General features: G+C 38.1%; 1 protein-coding gene and 1 pseudogene across 1 annotated transcript in view; one reads left to right on the forward strand and one right to left on the reverse strand.

Annotated features, from left to right (window-relative positions):
• Positions 1 to 27535, reverse strand: part of TMEM117 (transmembrane protein 117) — a 211459-nt gene that overhangs the window by 163718 nt on the left and 20206 nt on the right. The window contains exon 2 of the mRNA XM_085318507.1: positions 16567 to 16699. Coding sequence (XP_085174633.1) covers positions 16567 to 16699 — 133 coding nt within the window. The remainder of the gene's footprint in view (positions 1 to 16566; positions 16700 to 27535) is intronic.
• Positions 21325 to 27289, forward strand: LOC146588098 (lysophosphatidic acid receptor 6-like; annotated as a pseudogene).

Consider the following 27535-nt stretch of genomic DNA (forward strand, 5'->3'; position numbering starts at 1 on the left):
CATTGTCGCAGATTCACTGTCTTTAGGACCCAAAAAGAACTTCAGCTGAAAACTAGCAAAATCTGTCTCTATGTTTCACTGCTTTTCACTTGTTTGTTTGATCTGCACTGACTGTTACAAATCAGAAAGCACCAGCAAACAGTGCCAGATCCGGGTTGCACTGAACRGGCACGCTGCTACGTAAAATGAGAAGTTAAGACTCTCTTCTTGGATGACATCAGTCAACTGCAAACAGCCAAAAGTAGTTTATCACRTATTTTCCTACTCCAACGGATTCTGAGAAATGCTGGGTTACTTTTCAAATACCGTGCTTTTCAGGCATGCTGTCTGATGCATGCTTGCTTTTTTCTTGCTCCCTTTTCTTGAGACCCTAGGCATCTTCTGTCAGCCACTGGCTGACTCAAAGTATGTGAGTATATGGATCTGACTCCTGTTTCACGTACTCACATTTCCTTACACTCTTGATATGATGCACGTACACAGAGTAATGTTTCCTGAAACAACAATCTACACAAGGATATCCTAGACTTTAAATTATCTAGCTTAGATATACAAAATGCTCTATTTTCTCTATTACTTGATTCTATCGTTTGCATAATTTTGAGTTTTACTTCCAGTTCCTTGGATATTAGTTCCCAGGACTTTCCCTTTTCCTTGACTGTTAGGGTCATTTTAAGAAACAAATCTTGATTCATTCACCTCAGCAGAAACACTCCTGATTAATCATGGTATTAGAGATACTCACATAATTCTCAGATCAATCAGTAGCCTCTCTGCTAGAATTTACCATTCATAATATAGGCTGGTTCAAGTCTTACGGAGTCTGTTTAAAAACAACAAGCATTCAAATTGATTTTTAAAGATGTTCCCAGAGCACCCTCATCAGTCATGAGGCTTCCCTGTTGCCAACCATGTCTTCTGTGAGATAGTAAAAATTTTACTAAGAGAAAAGGTCACATATCAGCTGTAAAAACCTAGAAGAAGATTAGCAAGGGTCTTAGGACCATTTTTAATTTTCCTAATCCATCTTGCTGTTATTCTTAATGTGTAAATCCAGAGACTTAGATTTTAACCTAAGTTCGTGACAAAAGAAGTTTTTATTTATTTACAGCCATTTTTACTGTGTTCTCATTTTCAAATGGAAAAGCATCTGGAATCAGTAATACCAGATGGGTACATAYCTTCATATGCAATGTTCATCACTACAGAATCCAAGAAATGTTTCTGACACTCTGTGCACTGCTTATGAATCACTTCATTTATGTAGCTGCAAAGTAAGGCAAAGCAGAACAGGGAGAGCCTGGATCTTAATAGCTACTGTGCAGAAATATCCTGGATACAAGCAGCTTTCAGCAGTAGCAGATGAAAACAAGACTTTCCTCTTGTTTACCTTGTCAGTGTGAGAATTGAGCGTTTACTCTCCATTTCCTGGAGGAGCCAGACAATTCTTACTTGAAAAAAGTATCTGAGGTAACTAAAAAGGTAGCTGTTTTGAGTCACAAGACCTATTCATAAATGGATTGGCTGTAGTGCTGTTATGGTCTAAAAMTCGTTCGTTTTCAATTTACTGACAGGAATTTTTCCCTGTATTTGATTTTTTATATCCTAACTTATGTTCATCTTTTGATATGCATATCTGAATGCTATTTGGGTATGGGATGCTTCTAGTGGGTAAGTTTTGTGAGAAAGTAATTTCTAATTATCAACCATGTAATTCCCCAAAAAAGTTAAAAGTTTCCTTTGGAGCTCACAACACTGAGTGGTAGAGGTTGCTACACGTGACAAGAGGCACCCAGAAAAGCCGTACTTCAGCTCTCAAAACTCCCTGGCTTTTGTGACAYGCATGTTGGCAGTCTACTAGGGAAGGCCTCTTCACGTCTTTCCCTGGGCCAATCTTGCAAGCCTTGGAACTAAGCCCAAGAAACACAGCACACAGAAGCCGCCAGCAGCTGCTGTCACACAGCCCCAATGGCAAGTTTCTGCCCCCGGCAGGAACTGCTGCGTGGGGAGCTGCAAGTTGCCTGGTTCCAGCCYTGGCTGCGCTGAGACAGAGCCAAATCCCTCTGCAGGTTCCCCCACTGCGCCTTAGGCAGYACGTGGGGACCCGCCTGCTATTTCAGATGCTCCAGTGCAAAAGGGGTAATTTCTTTCTCGATACTGTAGGCTTTTTTAAGGACACTAAAAGCTTCTTTTGATTCTATTATTATTTATTAATCAATGGAAAACTAACTGTGGGTGTCAAGTGTTACTGTTAACCAATACCAATTTATGTTCTGTTACTGTCATGTGTTTGATTGAATGGTAGTATTACAATGGGTCACACAAAAAAGTAGAATTTATTGTGTATCTTTATTCTCCTTCTCAAAGCACGTGTCACTGAAAGCCATTTCATCACCATTCTTTTTACAAGTTGCTGCCATTTAGATAGGTTATAACCATGTGATTTTCAACATTTCATTTTAACTTGTACAAGCAGCAGTCCTCTCCAGTCATAGCCATGCTGCTTCTGTTACAGGAAAAATGTCTCTAAAAATAACTTCCCAACCTACACTTTGCTAGGTGAGCACACATAAGAGCCAAATATTTCTAATCTATCTGCATAGCATTCAAGAATCTGCCATAAAAAATCTCTAGATGGAAAATTTTTGCTTTGGAAAATATTTATATCTCAACTTATGTTAATCTTTTTGTATGCATATACAAACACTATTCCAGCATGGAATTTCATGCTCAGCTGCTTTCAAGCTCATTCATTCCTAGATTGCTGAATTGCATTAAGAGTTTTACTCACTTTAAATAAATCTGAGCGAAAGGTCTTGAAATAAGGGACTCCCAGTAATGCTTTCAGTCAAAGACACACATCTTCAAAACATAAAAGAGCTGTTTCATTTTCTCAGAAATAGCCACATACTGCTAATATTCCTCTTTCTCTCTACAGGCATGGGCATCCATTCACAAACACACACCAGGACTCTCTTAAATATAACCCTCCCTTTCTCCTTTCACAGAATACCCCTGTGTAATGGACGAGATGAATACCTCAGTGAATGTAACTGCATTTCGTCTGAATACCACTGAAACTTTCATGTTAATTATATTGCTTTAACATTAAATGTAATTGAACAGTGGTAACACAAAGAAAGTTGAGTGAATATTCATTATAAAAAGTTCTTTTCATTAATTTAGCAAATTTTTCTGCCATCTGTTACAACCATAAGCAGTTATTTGTACAGTATTTAAAATAGTCTATTGTTAACTTTTTATGACAAGCATTCAATGTTTCATTCAAAATTGTAACTGTGTCAATTTGCCATAACTGGTATTTTGGCTACCCAGTTATAAGAACGCATTAATCAAGCAAGTTCTTTAGTGGTAATGTTCTGACCTCAAACTAATTTTGTGAATTACAGAAGATTTTATCTTCTTATCACTAGGCAGTTACTGAGAATGTAAGAGTACAGCTGATTAAGCAAATATAAGATAATTGAAATCACTATTGAAAAAGAGACTATGTAATAAAGCTTCCAAGAACCTATTGAAGTATGGAGTTTCTTTGGGTGCCAAAACCACGTAATGCTCTGTTTTGGCATAAATTCCAAAAAAAAAAAAAAAATAAAAAAAAGAAAAAAAAGAAAGAAAAAACAAGGTAAGAAGTCCTGTCTCTAGACTTTGCATACTACTGCTGCACAACAAGTAAAAGCGTTCAAGATCTGCATATGAGAGTACAGTTGGAATAAGGGATAAAAAATATTTCTGTGAAGAAGGAAGACGTTCTARGATACTACTTGTTGTTTACCAGTAGAAGAAAACAGGATTTTGCAGTTATTACTAAGCAAAAATTCTAGATCATTCAGTGGATATTCTAACTGAAAAACTCAGGATTTTGCACAAAGACTCACAGAAAAAAAAAGGCCAATATATCTGAACAATGAACTGAGAAAAGAACTAAAACAAAAAAGCCTTTAGTCTCCTCAGCCTTTTTGGTGGACTGTAAATTTCTTTAATTTAATCCTGAAAAATTCTCCTCCCTTCCCAAACTGACTGTATTTTTTCCTGCTGGGGGACTGGAACAGAGGGCTTCTGCATATTCTGAGTAATGCTCAGATAAGGCTAATGATTCAGTCCAAAATCATAGTAAAAATACTGCTTGCTTCTGATAAAAGATCTATTCAGATAAGTATCAGTTAAAATCACRGAAGTAATGGGAATGAGATGAGCTACTGCTCTACCATCTTTATCTCTGCCCTTTACTGTCTGGTCATCTGAATAGTTCCTATCTCTGCATGACCTCCGAAGAGATCAASAATTTTTTGCCTAACATTTGGGGGTAGGGAGTTATATTAAAAAGTGGATTTTCAGTCTTTTTTTTTTTTTTACTGGCATTTAACTTCAAAAATGTTTCTAGTGTCCAGTATCCAATCAAAATGTGAAATCTTTCCAGTCTGGGTGAAAATCACACATTCTTGAACAAAAATACATTTAGTAAAAATCACATTTTTTTTTTCTAATTTACAAGTTGTAAAAAAAATTACTAATTTATAATTAGTAAAAAAGAATCAGTTACTGTTAAATTGAATGAAACATTTACAAGTTTGTATGYATAAGCACATCTCTTAATCCGCTGATTTGTACAGGCATGCAAGAAAAGGCGATACCTGTGAGTTATGTACCCTGTTTTAAAAATCTGACTGCAGTAATCCTGCAGGTTTATCTTTAAAGCACAGTTTTAGTTACATCACAGTTACAGATTCTCTTTAAACAGGCCTAGAACACATGTAATTGCTGAAAAACTGAGGTTATTTTTTTTTAACTGGACACCTTTTTTGTTACAGTTGTAGTTTTATGTTGACAGCGGTTATAACATTGGAAAAAAGCAATAGGAAGATATGTATTACTACTTGCCAGACTCATATTTTAACTAGAATTTCTGTCTCTGTTTTTTCCAGATGACAACAGAATATGTTTTACAAATGTATGTACTTTTTGGGAGGACTGCAACCATGGACACTCAAATAAACTCAAACACCATTTTCTCAGAAAATAAATCTGATCTTTCATCTTCTTCCATTTTCTTTTGTACTACTGAAAGATGAAGAAAAGAAAGAATCTCAGATTGCCCTCTCCAGCAGAAGCAGTATAACCATGAGCATTAAGGCCATAATCTGGCAAGGACAACCTGAAGTGTCCAATTTCATTCACGCAAGCAGTCATTTCAAATAGGGGACATTAAATACATGCAGGGGTATAGGGAGGGCGCTACACGAGGTTCTTACTCCAGGTGTTACCCTACGGGAATTGAAAGCACTACAGGGGCCAAATTCCTCCGAGTCTTACTGGCTGCTGCCACCACTGCTGCCAAACAGAAGAAAGCAGGCACCTATGAAGTTTCTTCCTGCACGTCCAATACTTTCTCTTCTCCATCGTGGCTTTCCTGCTCAGCAATATCCATCACAGTCAGGCCCTCCACGCGGGCAGCCCCACAAGCCTGCGGAAGAGGCTGCCTTCCCATCCACTGCTRCCATCTGCTTTATCACTGACTGGCTCAGATGCGAGGGATGGGTGGGCTTTCTGCTCCTCAGTTGTGCAGGATAGAAAAGAGAATACAACAGCAGTATCTAGGGCAAGAAAAAGTCTCACTAGGGTTGGCAGTTGTTCTCGTCTTTCCATTCCAAGTGCTTGATACTTAGGGGCTTGCAGCCAAAAKGAAGAGGAATGAAAAGTTGCAAGAAGCATTCTCCTTCTTTAATAAACTGTTCTGCACTGAAGTGCTTGTTACTCATTTCCTTTTTATTAAAACTTAATTTTGTGTGTTTATGTGATTGTTCTCACATGAACTGACTAAAAACAAAGAGAAGGAAAGAGGAAGGTACTAGCTCCTAAGGTCACAGAAACTGGCAGCGGTTCCACACAGACTGCCCTGCTGAGATCTGGTCCAGTTCTAGTTTCATGCCTCGCAAGGGACAAACCTCTTCCTAGTCTAGATCACAGCTTCACAGATTTCCTAGATTAYTGGGAGAAAAAATCCTCGGAAGACCTAGGAATCTGGCTTCTTATATAAGAAAACAGTAGACTTTACCCAGATCATACTGACTATAACCCTATACTCTAACAGGCCTCAGGAGGTGTCTTTCAGCCTTCTACACTGCAATTAGCCACAGATATAGAGCCCTGCATCATGAGATACAAATACTCAACAATCAACCTTACGGCAGTGTAACCCCGCAACGTTAGACCAAGTTATCTTTGCCCTTTGGAACTCAGAATTTTGGATTACAGCGAAGCATTTAAGCATTCAGGAGACTGAACTATTATGTGTCATGTGCAACTAAAGCAAGATACATAGGCAAYAGCATCCTACGGTTCCTGAACTGGCAGACAGCGGACAGAGCAGGATACTTCCATACAATCCTAACAGATACGCCACAGTTAATGCCATAGAATGATTAAGAAAAAACACTACACATACCTACATATCAATGCAATCAAGAGTAGTATGAATTAAAAAGAGAAGTCACAGCCTTTGCCTTCGAAAAGAAGTTGTCAGAGAATGCCCACAGGATGGTCAGAGGAAATCTGCTTTTTCACTGCATTTGTGATGCGAACACAAACACTTCAAATATGTGCAAATTTTTCTATATCATCAAAAAATGAACYAGGTAATATTTCCTGGTTTTATACAAAGTTCATAGTAACACAAATGCATTAATTAACATTTTGAATATTTTTAGCTGTAGGGCCTCTTTACTTTAAATACAAACACAGTATTTTTAAAAARTGAAAGAAAATTTGAAATATATAACAGTGCTATAAACAAACTTTTGCATATGGTATAAATACGTAGTGCCATGATCAGTTCCTATGGTCAGATATCCATAGCACTGAAAAAGATGGAGGAAAGTGGAATCATTCTGATAGAGCCTTTAGACACTCCAGAAGTCACACCAGTGTCACCAAGGCACCACTGCAGGACCACAGGGTCACTGCCCCAGGGCCATCTGCTTCTCTGCGGAACCCAGGGCTTGAGTGMCACCCTGGAGGTGCTGGGCATGCCTTCCTTCCTCACATGCTTTTCTCACTGCAGCCTCCAGCATCCTTTCTTAGCTTTCTCAACTGATCAGTCTGGCTGTGTTACTTACAGTTCCTCCCTTTTGGCACCTCTGATTAGTATATAGTGGCAGCTTTCTTAAAATCAGAATCATTAATTTTAGCAATAGAAAAAAAAACAGAGTACAAAAGTGCTATGACAATAGTTCTTATCTAAACATTTCCGAAGTCCCTCAGACTAATGCAGGCAGTACACACAAGTATCTAACTATCAACCCGGGTCCTCTAACAACCTGCCTGTCTCTTGACAAAGAGCTCTTTTAAAATTGGATTGTGTCATTTGAACTTCYGTGATTCAGCTTTGCTCATAAGCCACTCAAAAAAGTTCACAGAAAAAATGGCCTGCGTGGATAATTCTTTTCCCTTCTAGTTTGTGTTTCTGTAAAATCTCTTATTAATTTCAATCCTTCTATTAAAGCAATTTACATTGCACTCAACCTAATCAACCCATACTATTGGTACTCCATGATAACACAACTCCAACTCTGCCACAGGTTTTTCAGCAGCCTTGACTCTGCTGACTCCTGAGATGTCTTTCTGGGTAAGCGATCTCTTTCATAGGCTGTTCCCATCCATCTSCCCTGGGACCTATGACCATTTTTGCACTAGTTGCTCAGTGATCTGCAAGATCTACTTTGTCCTCTGCTTGCACAAAGAGCATGGGTTGGAGAGCAAATTTCTTAGACTTAACAAGGTTTTGGGATTTCAGAACCATCATCTTTTAATGGCATCCAAACTAAGAATTTTATTCCCTTTGCCATTTCCTGGCTCAGGAGGAACAAAAGCTTGCTGAAGTCTAATTTATAGAAGATATAAGTGATAAGGCAGATTTAACACTTGGAACCAAGAGGTACCTTTTCACCAGGTGATGTGATTATGTTTAGCCATAAAGGTTAAAACACCTTGAACTCCTTTGGCAATTCTTAGGTAAACTTCAATTTTCAAGTACTAATGCTGACTCTTGAAACTCTTCAATCATAGTTACTAGCAAAGTATGGTTTCTTTTGCTGATGTCATCTGACTAGATACCTGAGCCTTAGGATCACAGCTAGGATGATGATCTGCAGTAAAATGCTTCACTTGAAGACCCTTAAAGACTGCAGCTTTTTACTTTCTTAGAGCAGCATTTTATGACTGTGATTCTTACAGCTACATTAAACCGTCTGCTCTCTACACACACTTACATGGTTTAAGTCTGTTTCAGCTTATGCTATTTAGAACCTACCTAAGGGAGTCCTTGTTTTCTGCAAACCATTTGGGAAAGACTCATGATGCCCTCAAGAGATTAATCTCTGAGAGTAGTATAGAGGACTTATGGTTTTGAAACACATTCCTTCCGGCAGTTCACAACAGCTTAAACTTTCTACAGTTCACAGTACAATATGCAATATTTTTTTCTATCTGAGTAAGGAAAATTGTTAAACTCTCTCCCAGCTGAAAGCTTGAAGGAGGAGAAGTAATTCATGCTTTGCTTTCTGATATAGCTACATGACCAAAACAGAAAAATACAAAGGATACATTAACATAAAAGTCATGAAACATATGGCTGTGTAGACACATGTTACAATGAAGGTGGTCTGGAGGGCTAATTTTGATCCACTGTGGATCTTACRGTTCTATAGAACAGTAACAGTATTTAGGAAAACATATTACAGTTTGTTCCTAAAATCTGCTCTAAAAAATGTGCTAATGATGCATATCGCTAGACTCATTAAAAAGTAAAAAGCAAACTAAGAGACAGAACACTGAATAAAATCTGTGTAAAGTCTCCAGTAGAGTTCACATTTCCAGAGACACAGTAATCTGTATACAGGTGCAACAGGAAAAAAAAAATAAGAGAAAGGAACTGTAACTATTTATGATAGAGGTGAAGTTGAAAGTATTTAGTAGAAAGCTATTATTATGTTCTTTGAAAATGTATACAGCTGTTTCTTTGTTTCAGCTTGTTAAATGGAAATACACATCCTCTTTACATGCACTTAACAGCTGGAGATTTGTTTACAATTGTGTCCAAATACATAAAATTGGTTACAGGAATACTTTCTGCTCCTAAGGAATTTCTATCAGTAATAAAAATTGTGTTGGAATTTCACACTTCTGCTACAAAWGAAATGAGCAATAATAAAAGATACAAGTACACCAAAAGCACATACCCTCCCCTAGCTCTTTATGAGAATAACCAAAAGCCATTGACAGCATAGGTAAGGAGTTCACTCCAAGCCCCTTACTGACACATTCAGTACTCAAAGGAGACAATCCTGACAACCTGTATTATTATTATAGTAACAATTAACATAAAAATAGAACTGGTTTGTGTCTACGGTTTTAACAACACTTTATAATGTTGAATAATAATGCACCTGAACATCCTTTGGTCAATTTAAAATTGATTCATCCAAGACCAGAGAGCTGATACTTGTAAGACAAGCAGTCTCTTGATTTTAAGACATCACATGAAAAACACATCACTGTGTTGTAATTTTAAATATAAGGGCAATATTTACTGAGGCAGGTTCATAGAGAAGAGCCTGGGTTTCTTACAAGAGATATATTCTCCATTTAAAAGTAACACAATTAAAAAAACTTCCAGTAGATCTACATATCAACTTAGATTGTCTTAGCATGACAATCACAAAAAAGTCACATAAAAAGGACAAATATATGGGACATTTCCTGAACAGYTCAACACTCAGAATTCCTTTACTGAATGAGACTATACATTAGGGACAGTGAATTTATGTTTGTGGTATATAAAAAATCCAGAAAAAGTTTAATAGAAAGAATCACCTTGTCCTTCCACTAGATTTATCCTTCCTTCTGTTAAAATGTGCCCTTTGCTGCCACCAAGTGGCTCTTCCCCAAATACATTAAGAAACTGCAAACGCAGTACCATGGAACATTGGTTGTACATGTCTTTTTCTTCCCTCTACAAATCTCTTCTTTCCTATTTGATTAACAAAAAAGATTCCCCCCCCCCGTATGCTCCTGTAAGTTTTACATATTTAAACTAACACACTCTGGTTCTTAGGTGCTACACAGCTCAAAATCACTGCTGAAGTCTAAGAATCCAAATGACTTCGATTAACTACAGAACGCACAAGCACGTCACTTTCTAAAACTGTATTCAACGATACTGAGATAAAGGGCATACCACAGCTTCTCACCTGTACTTCAGGCCTCACACAGGCACTTACTCCACTTGYTCAGGTAGTTACTGGAAATCTTGTCACCCTTCGGGTATCACAGAGCTAATTGTTGTTCCAAGAATGGACTGCACAGGGTCAAGAGCTACATGAGACTTCGAGTAGTGGTCAGAGTTATTTGATATGTGTTAGAGTATATAAGGACTGAATCACATGTATATAGCTAATGCTTATGACTAAAATAGATGGTGCTCTGATATAAGATGGCTCCAGTGAGCAGAAGAAATGGGCACTGCAAATTAAATTTTCATCCTTGAATTGAAAATGTTGAAAATCGTTACAACTCCAGGCACTGAGCTGAGAGTTTAACCGTGCAACATAGGCTGTTTTTAATTATAAAGCCTCCTTGGATCCACACGTGGTACACTGCACACCACACTGATTCTAAACACATTTATATTAACCTCTACTATGCAGGTAAGAGCCTCTCTTCTGAAACCAAGCTGGAATTGCATGCTAGAGGGTCTTGTAGTGTGTAGTGTGCAGTGTGCTTATGGTAACTGGCCATAAGTTAATGAAACATGGAACAGACCACCATAACACCAATCAGTCATACAGCCATCGGGCTGCAGATATTTACAGGAAGGAGATTCTTGGAAACATCTACAGGCTTCTGCTACCTTCCTGTGCAGCTCCTCCACCTCCTTTCTTGCCAAGCAGCTTCATTTGCTGCTCTGTGGGCTCCCTGAGCCCTCCCTGCCACCCCTCGCCCCAAGCCAGCAGGACATGGCCTCCACGGCCACATAGGGGCACATAGGGCTCTCTCTGCAGCTCGACATGGATCCWCCTTTGCCTAGTGCTTGCTGCCTCATTACAATGTGGTGACACATTGCAGAAAGTCATATAAAGGAGAGATGTTCCAATGAGAATTAGGCACAGCACTACCACAGAAGTTGCAGTTCATATACATGCTGTGAATTAGGGTCACAGAAATCTAGGCCAGAATGGGTAGAAACAGAATAGAAAAGCAGAAATATATTTCAGAAATTAATTTTAACAATAAAACACAGTCAGAAGCAAAGAAAGTTTCAGAGAGAGAAGAATTCATCTGTCTCCGAGAATTATTCATTCATATGACAACAYTGTCACCACCATCTTTGGTGACACATCTGCAGATGGAATCTGAGACTGATACCTTGTCAGATACTCCATCCTCTTCAGGYGCTTGCAGCAGAATCAGAATACTGCAAAACTAGTTAGCTGTAGCCCAGTGGGGCCTATCTATCCCTGCACTGCCACACGACTGTAAAGGACAAAGAAGGTAACAAATATTAGTACACTGGCTTCTAGAGTGTTCCCAAACATTTCCATCTTGCAGAAAGCCTTTCAAAAGCATGCTGTGTGTCCCTGTGGCACATGGAAAGGATATGCCTCAAACAGCAATTTTGGCTGTTGCTCTCTGGTTCAGGCCACATAATTCAGAGAGAAAGTACATATGTTACCTCAGCTACGGGAGAAAGGGGGGGGGGAGGGAGAGAGAGAGAGAGCATCACTCTGATCCTATCAGGGAAAAAATATGGAGTTACTCTTTAATTTCCGATTTGAATTCTGGAATATCCATGTCATGGTTCCCACTGGAAAACCCTGCAGTGATATCTATGAATCTCTCTCTCTAGACCACGAAGACCTGCATTACAAGACAGCTGTATCCTTACAGCTGGTGTAATCATTTGAGTCATGTGCCAGGCAGCCAACAGGTTTTGTTAAACCACTTGGGCAATTCTAAAAAATACCATGCAGATGAYGAACTTAGCCACCTCCACAATGGTCTCCTCCTGTCGACTTGCCAAAACCAAACTGTTTAGTCACCAAGCCATASAGATTAGTGGCTGCAAGATTCCAGAGAATGATAAATACCATTTCTGTGGGGGTTTAGGTCCTAAAACTTGTTTCTTTGATGCTGTAGCCATGGGGCTGGCTCCCACTAGATTGCTCCCGTGTGCAGCCATTGTTGATTATCACTTATCCTGATCACAGTATGCTTCCACCAGCCTCATCCAGCAACCCCTGCCAATGTTCCAGTTRATTTTCTGAGCAAAGTGGTCCTCCTTTCTCAGATCACTGGCTGAAGAAAATGATACAATTAAAAGACAACAGCTGAMAGACATATTTTAGGAGGGGAGATCAGTAAAGCAGAAGCTAAGTTCCATGACAGAGAAATCAGCATCCTCTTACTCTCTGTAACTACAGAAAATAACTTCATTATATGCAGGCCTATGTTGATGGAATTATGTTCAGAGTATAGATTAAGATCCCTAGACAAGCTCTCACAGCTCTTCTAARATGGATAAAGGAAGGAGAGATTTGTTCAGTCATGTGAGAACAAAGATGAGTGCAAAGCAGACAAAACGACAGYGTCCTAGAGGGGGACATTTTAAAGAGCAGCTAACCCTTTCATCAGGCCTTCCGGCCTCATCGCGCTGAGGAACATCGTGCACAGGTGTGATGGACCACAGGGTTCCAACCTTTGAACTTCATCTGTCACACTGTGCCATACCAGAGTCCCTCTCAATGCACCACACCGCTGGCTAATGCAGGCACACCCATTGAGAAGCTGTAACTCAGTGCRCTTCTCACTACTTCAGAAACTTTAAAAGTCCAAATTACAGAGGAAATTAGATGGCCTCACTCCCATGGCACAGTTCAGCCTCTAGTATCACACAAGCTAATACTTCTCCTGTTTCTCTACAGCTGTTTTTACTGTTCCCCAAATATTAAAAATATTCCAAAATAAATCTTTTGAACATAGACCACTCCTTAAAATTAAACTTGATTTACACAGGAACAGCAGTTTTCTGGCTCATTYCTACAGCAGCTTAGACAAGGCCTGCTCTCTAGATGGTTACCAGTCTCTTCTGACTTAAGCATCTTGCTCTAATTCCCCAGGTCTCTAATTCTGAATTTGAATAGTGGCTGAAACCCTGCCTACCTCCAGATCATCTTATCTTTTATGCCTCTTGAATGACTGTTCAGGAATAGTTTGGTAAGCAATGAAGATCCTTAACCACAATCATTTTATACTTAAATAGCACCTAAGAGACTGATCTTATGAGAGAAGAAAACAGCTCTGACCGGAATTCCTTTACTTTAACCTTAACTCTTTGTTTAGTCCTGGGTCAATTTACCATGTGTAAATGAGGCATCTTTTCTTGTTTTCTGTCTCCGTAACCTGGCTTTCTGCTATGTGATAGTAAGTTTGCTACAATCCTGACAGAGATATTCTACATTACAAACCTACTTTTTTGGGCCATATACCCGGCTATGATTTTGCTTATTAACTATGAGAAGCAAGAAGAAGTCAAAGCTGCAAATCAGTCTCTGACAGCTTTTCAGACATGTTTCTGCAGCCAGATGTTCAGCTCTGMCTAGAAGAACAATGACCTAATGTACAGCGGGTTAGTGTAATAAACTGGGAAGCCCCTAARAGGAAATGGCACTGAAAAAGAAGAGGGACATATAAAATAATACATCTCAATCTATCCCAGAATCTTCAGTCTCAACTGTCACACTTTCACCACGCAAACAGCTGTTCAGTACCTCTTCAAATACCTGCTACTTGTTCAGTTTTTTCTCTTCCCAGCAAAATACAGTTTTTGTTATTATCCTTTTTAAAGGGATACACGCAGACATTTTTAAGTTTGTCAAATTAAGACGTGTGAAGTATCTTTGAAAATACTTTTTTTAAAAAGAAAGGCCTGGCAACTGTRAAACATACATTCTTACAGATGGTAACATGAAACAACTTTATAGCACTCCTGGCACGGGTTTCTCCAGCCCTCAACAGGATATTGTTTCCGCAGTGATCATCAGCGCTGGGATGCACTGGCAAGACATATGATTCTCCTACTCTAGTGAGCCACAAAGGAATTTTCATGTATAAGATCAAACATCTGACATGGGAAACTTGTCAAAATCACTCTCCTGCCAGCATGCAAAGCAAGTGGATACAGAGACAGAATGATAAGCAAACATACATAAGAACTGTTCTTTCTTTCTCTCAGCCTTGCAGCCAGTAACTGTAAGATTTTCACAGCCCTTGTTTTGGAAAGATGAGTATTTTGGATGCTTGTACTTCAAGGTGTTTATTGCACAGGAGTCCACAAGCACAAAGGTCAGCTTGTCCCTGCAGGGACTGTAACCTTCAAGTAGACAGATCCTGACCGTTATCCTGGAAACCAGTCCCTCTGATGTTGGTCATTTCAAAACAGCACTGTGGCAAAGTCTGTTGCCAGAGGTATTCTTTTATATGGAAGTATAAGACATGAAAKAATTAGCTTTCGTAAGGATTGCATTTACTCAGGGAAAAAAAGGAATCTACTCCTTAAAAAAAAGTTTTGTGGTAATGTGAAGTGATGATGTTTGTCTTTTGTTGTGGAATCCCTCTGTCCATCTTTTCAAAAGTGTTACATACTGCTCTACCTGCACTTTGGGAGGACTGATTCAACAGCTCTGTTCAAGTTGTGCAGTTTGAGACTAAAACTTTATTTTCTGCTTTATTTGCTTAGTGCTTTTTTGCTGAAATGCACACAAAACATTCCTAATAAGCCTTCGCCACACTTTGACAAGTCAAAATGATTCCTTGGCCATAGCAGGGTCAGTTCCCCAGAATGGTCAGTGACAAATACAGAGTTGGCATACGCTCTAGAAAAGACAAAACTGCACTCCACCTTAGGGGAGAATGTAGATTGACTGACTCCAACTATTTTATAGGTTGTGCCTACTTTCACGCACTCAGCTGGACGCAGCTCGTCACGGGATCTCCKCCATGCAGCCAATAGAATGCATATGAACCACGGAAATTTGTAATAAATACAGGGAACAGAAACATCAACAAGGACAAATAAACTCTGATTTCCAGACACGAGTCAAGCTTTCAAACTGGTTAATACTTTGTCTAACAGCTAGTGGAGCTTCTGGAATTTTATAAATATCTAACAGAAATCATAACTTACTACCAATAATAGCACAAATACTTGAACAGGGAATTCAGAAGCCTGTAGTGCTCCCACCTTCCCACTGGGGGAGGATTATTCTCTCTCTTATTCAACCTATTCTACCACCTTGTTCCATGATTGCCTCCTGGCCACATGATCCCTTTTTCTCCTAAAATAGTGAGTGAYTCTTTGCCTTACTGACCTTGCCTGAATTAAGACAAATTAATAATGTTTGGTTTTATTGCAACAATCATAWGATTAGACCAGCTGGTCTGTGTTCACACTCATTAAGTGACACAATCTGTTTCCTACTAACCTTCTGTTTTATCTCACATTGTTTAAAGTTCTTCATATATTGTGTATTTTTTTGGCACACTAAGATCTGTAATACATCATACCACTCCAGGGTCAATTAAATAACACCTCATCAGATCTTTTGTTATGCCTTTTCTATTCTGCAAAGTGAAGGTAAGTTATTCACTTATTTGTCCTGCTCTTCAACTCAAATATAGATTGAATTTCTTTTTCCTTGCTAGAAACTCTTCAGATGCTACCTTGCCTTTTATAAACAACATGTCTGTGTAGCTTTGCCCAAAGAACTCACTTAGTGCGCGTTAGATGACTAATAAAGCAGTTTTTTTCAGGACAATCAACATGTGAAAGCAATGTTAATTTTGAGAGTAACTGGAAAAAGTTTCATTAAGGCAAAATGTTTGGATAAAATCTTAGCTTAAAATAAATCCAGGCACACTAAAAACATAACATCTGTCCCCTAAACCAACCTTAACTTTGCCCTGTGGGAGTAGGAAAAGAACAAAACAAACAGGTTTTTAAGACTATTTTTACTAAACTGGATTAGCAAATATTATTTTGCATATACAAAATAGCACTGTAGCACATATTTAATGTTTGTGGTTTGAGTGTGCAAGTCCTCAAGTTTGGATGTTTCAATTTCTTTTGACACTGAATTAACTGAGTGTGTACACTGATTATATTTTTAAATTACTCAGTCCTAACTTCAAATCTAATTTGCACACCTGTAATCTTTAACCGAAGCAATTATATTTAAGGATCATTCGTACTATCATGTAACAGTTGGTATAACTGGTCAAGATCTCACTTTTTATAATTGATACTTTAATCTTCTTGACTAATTAACCAATCATACTAGTATACTATCTAAATTTAGAAAACAGAGAAATAAAAAAAGGTGGTGAATATTAACACACTGACATTTTGGTAAGCTTGTTCCCTCTAACGTAGTGTAGTATGAAGAGCTTCCAAAATGATATATTTTAAAGAGACACAAAAAAATTGTTACCTACCTCATATTCCCTGCCATAATCAGGAATAGATTATAAATGTGAGAAAAAATGAAGAGGAAGAGGATGGTACTGAAGAACATTGTCATCCAAGATCCATGGTCCTCTCGAAACATTTTCAGACGGAGCAATTGACCTGTGGTATGAATATTATGAGAAATCACAGTTTAGATAGTAAATAAATGCCTATATAATAACAGAAGAAAAATAGAGTGCTAAGCTTTATTTATGTCCAATTATTCCACTTTGTGTAGGGAGGGCATAAAGATTTCAGAATCATGCAACCTWACTACTTTTTTGTGCTTCAGCATGGAGAGAGATTACTCCTACAAAATGACAAGGCCGTCTCCCACAGATTGATGACTATCTGATTTGGGCTCTGATTCTACAATCAAAATCACTGAACTGAACCTCTCTCTCCTCTCTGAAGGAGTCCTCATCATAACTGTGGGACCTGATCAAAATRTGGCTGTGGTTTTACATACATGTACGTAGTAACCCCATTAGTGCCTGTACCTACTCCACTCTTACACACTGGCACAGCAAGTCAAGTAGCCATATACAAGTAAGCAACTGTATGGAAATGACTTATCTACAAAAAAAAGAAAAAACACCATTTTTTTTTTAGTTAATACAGTTCCATCAGCCTGTTGACACTGAGGCTCAATGAATGGTAGTACAGCGCATCTGTGTGGGAGTGGGAAGGAGTGATGGACTGGAAGGGCAGTGGCTTAAGCTATCACATCCTCTAAAAACTGCTATGTCCTAACACTCTAAAGCAAGTATCACAGGGAAAATCTCCAGGAACTAGTCTTGACTTCACAGCAAGAGCCATTTTCTTTTAGTGGCATTCTCACGGTGTTCTGAAAAAAAATGGGTATTTCTAAATTGTGAATTATGCTCGAGTATGAATTTGAAGTGTCCTAAGTATCTCAGGGCTTGTGAAATCCATTATTTGCTGCCAGGTATTTCTCTAATAGTAAAAATACAGTCAAATCTTGAAGGTTACCTGTCTCTTTCTACTGACTATAGACAGAGATGAGATAATCAGCTCAGACCAGACAACTATAACATAGCAAAAGGTAGATAAAAGTTGTCTCATAATATATGTTGGTTTAGCTCTTGAAAAACACAAAAATGGAGTAGAAGTGTAGGGGATTCAGGACGGCTGGGTACATGAGAAAGAGATGATATGCTTCTGCAATAGAGTGACTTCAAATTCAAGACCTGCTGAGGAAGAAGGAAATTGCCTGGAATATGCTAGGCAATCCTGCTAGAAGGAGACTCTATGTATCACAAGAAAAGCTGTCTTAAGAGGATTCCTGCTTTAGTTCCAAAATACAGAAAATACTTGGTTAGTAAATAAAGAAATGAACAAATAAACAATCACTGCTTCCTCTCAATGGCACTGCAATAACAGTTCTGAGCCACCACACTGCTTCCCTGTTTTGTGAGGTTGTGCAGGGGYGCCACTATCTGCCACCCACTTAATGTCAGCACAGGATACTCAGAAAGTCTGAATTTCTTGAGGTATGTTGGAGGGCTTACACTCCAATACTATGCAGCTTTTCAGCTGGAATGACCTCAACAGAAAGGTGTTCTGCATCACAGTATGGACTAGGCAATTYTTGGGAGACTTAGGTTCAGTTCTGAATCCTACCAGAGAGTTCTTGTGACTTACAGACAAATAATTTATTCTGCATTCAAGTCCTTGATACACAAAATGGAAGATGCTATTATTCTCTCTTACAAATTATCTGCTTCGTCCATTTACACTGTAGACTTTTGCTATGTTACACCACAACGAGGCTCCAAACTGATTAGACCTGTAAGTGCTAACATGAAAAATACCCCATCACAAAACAGAAAAGAGTTTACAGCCATACTGACAGTGTAATTATTATTCATTTTCCAGACAGAAATGTACATCAAATGTCACTGCATCACAGAGAACTAAAAGATCCCTAGAGTATTTGAATTATGACTGTTTTTCATGGTAATGTTCTTGTCATTTCACAAATGCAGCATTACAAGTTTGTCACAGCAGGATTGATTCTATTGTCATTTCCCCAGATGTCCTACTACAATAAAATACTCCCTCTATCCTGCTTTTTATAGTTTATACATAGTTCTAACAGTTCCTGTCTTTTGCAAAGGCTATTTCTACTGATTACTGATCTAAGGGGGTGAGTGGTAGTGTAAAACTCTTTTTTCAGTGACTGACTCCCCACAAGAACTAAACCTAACATCCCAGATGGGATTTCAAAGAGGTTTGTACTAATAGTTTGTATTTTAACRTTTTTAATAGTAATATATTTGCTACAGTGGTCTCTTTTACTGAAAGGCAATATAAGAAAATATGATCAAATACTAACTACTAAGTAGTTTATTATACTAAAACCTGACAAATATCAACTTAAAGTGCCTTGTGATAGGCAGCAGTATTACAAAATAAGCCCCTACAGTCTTAATATTTTTTTACCATTCCCAAATGGAGAAAAAACTCAGTTCCTTATGCACATTTTCCTGTATCCTATTTTCAAATGTTACACACTGAGTAGAAAATTCAGTGGGAAAAAAATCAAAGAATGCAACAATAACATACTAATAACATAATTTTTAAGAGGAGCTGGAAAAGATTACAGACCATTACAATTCATTGCAAGCACTAAAAAAAGCTTACTGACTCATACATCAATTTCTTTCTCCTCTGTTTAGTAGAGTATTTCTCTAATGAAACATTTGAAGTAGAAATATGTCCCCTGGCATACACTGTAGGCAGCCTCAATTTCATCAGGACAGCAAAGTACGAGCCTATGAAGAAYCCTGCACCTGTGTTCTACTCAGTTAAAACTCTGCACTTTAATCAAGTGATGTGACATATTCTGTTTTCCCTCTGTTTTGCAGAGAGTGCCTTTTCCAAAGCACACTAGTATGTCTTGTTGCTTGAAAAAGCTATACTTACTCTCATCTTTGGTGAAAGATAAAACTTGCCATGTTTTCCTCAGGAACATATTTTTTGTGGACTAGCTTTCCTTTCCTTCTTTCTCCTCTTACCTCTTTCTCTCTGTCCTTCTCCACTGTCATTAACAYTGTTCAGAGATTTTTCTCCTGGATCTCTGCAAGTCTGGAGTAGTCCTTCGGAACCATTCTTACCATTTCTCATCACTGCTTTCTTAGTTAAAGTTCAGATCTACTATTTCTTCCTCATCTTCCTTGAGTGCCACCCACCACAATCTAKCTGTTCATACTCTTCTTGAAATCTAGATCTTCTTTAGTGTTCTCTGTCCTCTAGCAGTTCGCCTCTTACCTMTACTGATTTTAGCACATACTGTCTGTGTAGCTCACCATCTCTCATATTTGCACAGCCCTGTAACAACTAACAAAGTGTCACTGTTTTATCAAGAGTTACCACAGACAGTCTAGTATTTTTTTTCTGGATGTAATCTTTCCTCTGAAAAAAAACAACAGTTTTTTTTTAACAAGTTCTCTAACTTTTCAGAGTATTGAAAAMCTCACCAAAACAGGAGTTGGGAATTTCCYTTTGTAAGGGYGAAAGGTCCTCAACAGAAATCAAARGATGTAAGGAAGGCAACCAATAATTGAAGCAGTCAGGTGAAAGAGTGTATCTAATGAAAAGATAGTGTTCTAGGCATTCACGGGCTAGTAGACATCAGAAGGTATCAGGACAGATGATATAGCAGACTGAGCAGAGGCAGAATGGTCTGAGAGAGGCAATCTTTGGGAGCTGTTGGTGAACTGGAAAATCCAGAATAGAAAGGCTGAGGGAACTGAGGTGCTAAGCTTCCACTATAGATTGGTATGGAGAAAGTGAGACTGGAAAGGGATTGGGAAATGGGACATCTGAATTAGGAAACCTACAGCTCTTGACTAGACCTGGATGKATTTAAAGGCATGAAGCCTCCGGTAACTGAAGGATGCAGAAGGGGGCATTCTCAGTTGGAAGAAAGGAGAGGAGTCTGATGCCCTGGCATACGTTGGAGAGGTGGTTAGGCTGGGAGCAATAAAATGTTCTGGAGGGAGAGTGGCTGAGAATGGGAGACTTGTGGGCTGTAAAGTCCACAGTTTCAGTGTGAATTAGAGCTGGACAGATGGGGAAGCTATAATGTGGGGCAAAATTCGTAAGAATTGTGGGATGTTCAGGAAATGGAAAGGGAAGCTCTTGGGACTGATTTTTGTCACTGAACATGGGACACAGACTAGGGGTTGGAAGCCTGCAGGACCTGCAGTGGCTAGGAGGGCTTGAATCTTGGAATAGAAGAGTGAGAGGATGGGAGTCCTGCAACATGGCTGGGACTCTGGAAGGGGATGGGAAGCTGGGGGACAGGAGAAGTGGCAGGCAGGTAGGTGGAGTGAACAAAGCTCTGCAATGGGGGAGATCATCACAGGTCCATTCCCTAGATCAGAAGCAGGGCAGCAATAGCTGTGTAACACACATACGCATGTCCCAAGCTCCCATACTCTTYATCTTTTCCATTTTTGGAAACAATGAAAGCCACAAGACCTAGACAGATGGGGAATTTGTCCTAAGTCTGTCTTCCCCAGAAAGTGAGTGGTAGCTGCCATAGTAATAGAATTTATTCTGCCATATTGAGAGGAGGGGTTTAATGATAAACAGCTTCTCTCTTATGCAGTTTAACACCTGCTATCTGATGAGCTGTCATTTCGTATGGAATATTACTGAAACCTGAATTAAAAACATGCTTGCAAAAGAGTTGTGATTTCAGAAGATCCAGATTAATGGAAAGGAAAASCATAGTCTGGAACCTAGATTTCTGTAATACTGATGATTCCAGCATTTTCAAATCAAGTAACAGAAAGATTTATTAAATATTCATTCCATCTCTACTCTCCCAAACAATACAATTTTCCCTGTTTAGCTATCACATACTGATTAATACATATGCACATGCATAAATTTCTTATTAAAGTAGTTTTTCAAAACTATTGCTTTCAATAGGTTAATTCCTAAACCTTAACTATACCTCTACTGTAGCTTGTTTGCCATATAGGATTTCATTAACTCCAACTCTTAAGTACGTACGTAAATGTCATTTTTTGTTGACAGAAATAGTAGCTTAATCACAATAAAACTATGATTAAATTGAATAAAATGTAAATATAAATCAAATTACTAAAAAAAAGAAACTGGATATCAGCACAATATTTACTACTTAACTGCATACAGATACAGCCTTATATTACTTATTGTCCCTTTTGTACTAGTAAATATAATATGCTTAATGCAGTTAAACTAAAACATGTGAAATGCTCCACTTAATAGTTACAATGCATTACACCTTTTATATCAACTCAGCTGAACATAGGAAAAGGGAATGCATGACATGATTATTAACTTATCAGGTAAGACATAAAAGTAAAAATTGCAAACAGTAATTGTTTTTTTAAAAAAATCTACCACTTTCTTTGTAATGCTTTATTAATTTTACAACACTGTCTAAAAGATGGTAAAAGGGATTCGAGAGCATATGTAACACACGGAAATATACTGGCATGTGGATAGACAGAAATGTGGAAAAGATACAGTGGAACACTACAGAGTAAATCTACATGCTAACTGGAACAGATTCGCACTAAATTCAAATGTGGATGTAAACAGGCATGCAGAATTCTCACAGTAATCCAAATAAATAAAACATTTCATGTAAAATAAAGGCATTTATTACAAAGAATTGCAAGTAGAGAGGAACAAGGAACAAAGAAATATTGGATAAGGAGTAAAATTACATAAAATAAGCTGTAAACTCAGCTTAATCTTTCTTTTGCTTTAGGCCAGATTCATCTGTTATTATAACCTTGTTAAAAATGTCAAAAATATGTATGCCAGGGAAGAATATGGTTTGCGGTATACATTTACACGTATAAAATCAGGTATTTTAAAAATACTAGCTAAATCTAGCAGAACTTCCCCATATACAAATTAAATGCCATATGAAGGACTACTAGTGATAAATTGTGAACAACAATTAGTTATATATATAGACCAGATTCTTTTTGGTGATACATTGTTTTCTGAGCTCCAAAAGAAGTTTCCTCAAAAAATAATTTTTTACTGAAACATAGTTTTCTAGCTACTCCGAGACTTTAGAGGTCCTATTAGAGGCACAAGGGAAACAAAGTAGACACCTCAGGATTTGGGGGACTGCGACAAAGAAGATAACTTCTTRTCAGTCACAACCAATATATTGTGTTACACTAAGTCAATTTATACGTGGATCAGATATTATATGTACTATACAGTCAGAGGATTTAAGACACATTTTCTTCTAGAAAGAGAAACCCTCTTGACTCCTATAATAGTATGCAGATGCTGTCAGAGACACTAAGGAGGGAGCTTGTAGAAGATACTCATTGTCAGAGAATATTGWCAGTTCTACCCCACGCTTATTTCAGGTCCAGCAGAAGAGACAACCCAACTGCCCCCTACAGGAACAAGATGAAATTCTTATCTGTGAACTACATCATAGTTTCTTGTCCTTTAAAGTGATGGAGCTACTAAATAAGTCAATCCTTTCCTGGCAACACGTGTAATACTCTAGTATCAACCTTTTCATGAGGTACTTGTTTAATTTTGGATGCCCTATCACGTAACTGGTCTATCCACTTAATGTTTCTGGCCATCTCCATGGACAGTTGAATCAGTTCTGCTGAAAAATTAAACACCATAGAYTGGAAGTATTTTTTAGCCTTGAGAGCCCAATTCTGCTTTCATCAAAATCTAGCATATCTGTTGTTAAGTCTGGCAGTAACACCATATGCAGCTGCTCGTAGGTCACAGTATAGTATTACAGTGCTGTTACCCACTGTTCTTGTCACAACGCTAAGTTTCTTTTCCCTTTGCAACTGCTAAGGCTATGTCTGTGTGTTGGGTGGCTTTGGTTAATAAGTGCACTCAGCAGCAAACACAGTAATTTCAGAAAAAGAAAGTTCTCTGAAATTACAGCTGCAAAGTTTTAGACTCCAATTCTGAAGATGATCTAGTCATATCCTGTAGCTTGCTTTATTCTGGTGATGATAAAAAGATGGACAGACTTGCTATTTTTCTGATTTCAAAAACATATAACTTCTGGAAATTATTAAAGCACATATTAAAACACACAGGCAGATGTCCTAGATATCAGAGTAGCTTCAACAGCCTCAGAATACTGTAAAGCTATTGGTTATGCTCAAAATGCCAACTCAGGTGTAGTGAAGCTAGGTCCTGACAACAGAAAAGTCTTCAGATTCTTCAGATGGAAGACCAGGACTTCTTGTTACAGCATTAAGCTGGGAGTCAAGCCACCTGTGTCCTTTCCTTGCTTATTATGGTACTTCAGGAAAGGCTCTGTTTCTCTCTACACCTGTATCCCTATGTCCATCTTGTTTGATAGACTACAAATTACTCAAGACAAAAACAAACATAGCATTTCAAGAATCTAGTCTTGGTTATGGCCTCCAAGCTCTATTATAATACAAACAATAAATAAGAAACAGCAAGAATAGTTTAGAAAATCAAAATCCCATAATACACATATGGGAAATGTGTACACAGACAAACACGTATTTTTTTAAGCATTCTGTAACTCCAAATACATTTTATCCAGCTGTGCACGCCCAATCCCTTCAAATACACAACTAACTTCACATAATCAGCCCTGAGCACAATTTAGTAAACTGAAGAAGATGAAGGGGAAATGAGATTTCTCAGTACAGGTCTGTAATTGCCCTAAAGTAGTTACACAGCTAGACATTCAGGCTCTATTTGGCCAACTTAGCAGAGGGGAACAGGTGGCACAGCTGTCTGTCTCCCTCCATTTAAACATGTCTAACATCCTTTTCAAGAAGCTTGATGAGATCAGGAACTGCTGGCATTACAGTTTCTTCATGTAGGTTTGGCCATGTCATTTATAGCCAATTTAGGGCTTATTTATATTGCCAACATAACTTGGAATCAAGTGCTTAGAGCCTTCATTTGTAATTATTGAAATGGAAATCAGGGAGGAAAAGAAATACAATTTAATTCAAAGCTTCAAAGCATACATGACCACTAGCCAAGATGATTTTAGGAAAACATAACTTTCCGTAYCTACATTTAGATCACTTTTCATACCACACAGTATAAAGCAAATGTTACTTAATTGAATGGCATCCATCAGGGTGGCTACATTTTCAAGAATTTATAGGCATATCTTAAAAACTTCAGTTGATGGAAAAAATCCTGCAAAATTTGGTATTCACAAAAGCTATGGCGAAGAGTATGAAAAGAGAAAAATGAGTTCCCCCAGATCAAAGTGAAAAGTCTCAATACTTAACAAAAGACATTTAGAGAACAAACATTCTCCACCTGTGAAACACACTGGGAACTGAACAGATGGTTTTCTATTCATACTCACTTCCTAGAAAGTAATTTTGTCTGCTGAGCGTCTAGAGAAACAACTTTCCTTCTTAATTTCATTCAGTACAGTCTGAACTAGCTTTTTGTATGTTTATGTCTAGGTGAGCCATAAATTTGGAAAGTACAATTAGTTCAGTCTCTGTTCAGCAGGTCTTCACTTTGCATTTATTATATTCTGACCTCTGTCTGTAAATTTAACTTTGCGAAAGTTGTACAGTGTTTAGAAAGACTTGAAAGCAAAACRTTATGTTCTAGAAAATACACTGTTATCAACTTAAGGGTTGAAGCTGTTTCAGGCTGTTTGAGGCTGTTCAGGGAACCAAAAACATCTTAGAAAAAAAAAATTATTTCTTCCATCCAAAGTGGGTTTCCTGAGTAAAAATTCTTATTTTCTTCCTAATATCACTGTATATATGTATGTCTGTAATTCGCATGGCCCCCAAGCTCCTGCTTGGACAGACTTTACAGTTTGGCATCAACTGCATTGTTTGGAGACAAGTTCTAAAAACCTAACAAACTGAAAYTGGTGATAGCTCAATTTGGCAAAACATTTCCATCTTTGTTTTTTTAGGAATACAAAATCTTTGGGATGAAAAGTTAGACTTTAAAAGAATAAAAATCTTGCTTTGAAAAATTCCCTCTGGATCTACCTTGTTCATAATGAAGGCTTATGCAAATTGGCCATGAACAGTAGACAAAATGAATTATTTCTAACCCTGCCATAAGCACTACATTTTTAGGCTGGAAAATTCATTCACAGAAGAACATAAAAAAATAAAAAGCGGGTCACTCAGCRCTTTAGACATCAAGGTTGCTGTTGCCTTCACAACAACGAGGATTTTTATCTGTTTGCCTGGATTCTATGTTCTGGACCTCAGTCCCAGCCTGCCAAGCAGCCGGCCATATTAGAAGACAGGACACTAGTGGTCAAGGGGAAGCTGCTGTTCCTGAGGCTGCATGCTTTTCTTCTTTCACTTGTCATGCACTACACTCAACTGTACATACTAGATCAAAAAGCTTATAAAGATTTTGATAGCAAGTCATGGAAGATCTGCCTGTGCTASTGTTAAGTCTTACTGAAACATATTTGAAATTTACAGTAGTTCAGGTAGAGAACGAGGAGAGCCTGTACATCATACTATATTCCAAATTCCTTTTGCCAGTTCAGTCATACCGGATTTAGCTCAAATTGAAAATTCGATATATGTAATYCGTAACTTTAAAAGCTCTCTTTCCCTCTCAGGCATACTCCATGGACCAGTGCTGAATGGTGCATGTGCTATTATCATTTGCAATAAGCAAAACAAACTGGAGTGGTACTGTTATTTTCTTGTTCCGGTTTGCCTATTTACTTTATCAGTGGGATTGCTAGGCAATACACTTACACAAGGACATTATACATAGTGCATGAAGATACGGAATACTAGTACTATATTTAATTTGGCATTGTATGACCTTGCTTGGATTCTCATGGCACCTTTTTCAGTATATTATAGTCTCCAGAAGTTGGCTGTGTATTCCAGTCAAACATTTTATCACGTCAGAAAGTTGTTTTTCAACATTAGTATCCATAGAAGTGTCTATTTCCTGATACTCATCAGCTTTGACTGATACGTGGGTGCTGCCCACCCTATCACTTCATTAACATGGTCGGGATAAACACAAAGCATCGTTTTGCACCACTGCAGTATGGATCTTCATTGTTGTTGAATCAGTGCCTGAGAGATACTACCCGTTTGCCACTGGAAGATACTATAATGATATCATATCCCTGGATAATAATGGAGAACCTTTACATTTTGTCGTGCCACTCACACTCTCCAGGTTTTTATTGAGATTCCTAATTCCCATCACAACTGTCTTTACATGCTGTATGTTTACTCCCAATGCATTCATACAACTCAGTAAATGTCAGCAATGAAAGAACAGAATTTAGACCTCTGATACTGATTTCAGCTGCTGTTTTTATTTGCAGTTTCTTTCACTCCTTATCATGTTATGATGTTGCTGACACTTATCTACAAAATAAACTGCCAACTGCACTGTGATAATGTAAGCACACCATTTGCCATTTATAAAGTCACAGAGATCATCTGCAGCATTAGTAACTGCCTTGACCCAATTATTTTTATGGTAGCAAATAAGGCATTCTATCGAAGAACGAAAACTAYGAAATGTCATCCCAAATGCCAGTGCTGCTGCAGCCTGACACAAAGGTTAAGAGACATCAGTCTGACCCCWAGAACAGTGACTTACAACGGCATTTATCTTTCTCTGTCCATTCAGCTTTGTGTCATCACACCCAATTAAATCTTGGTCTCCCATTTAGCATAGCAATCCCTTGAATAAGCAAAWCCAGAGAGCAATGCAGAATAAAACTTACCATGCAAGTCTACTAGAAAGGAAACAGTAGCAACTTCTGGCTTTCTAGAATTAGCATTTTAAACATTCTCATCGTAAATATACCTGAACTTACTGTGAAATAGCACCTTTTACCTATATGTACATGTGATGTGGAATGAACAATGAATAAAGGTCCTAAATGGCTGCTTTAAC

This window comes from Rhea americana, unplaced genomic scaffold (assembly GCF_003343005.1).
Source record: "Rhea americana isolate MKP2758 unplaced genomic scaffold, rheAme1 scaffold_54, whole genome shotgun sequence".
Lineage (NCBI taxonomy): Eukaryota > Metazoa > Chordata > Aves > Rheiformes > Rheidae > Rhea > Rhea americana.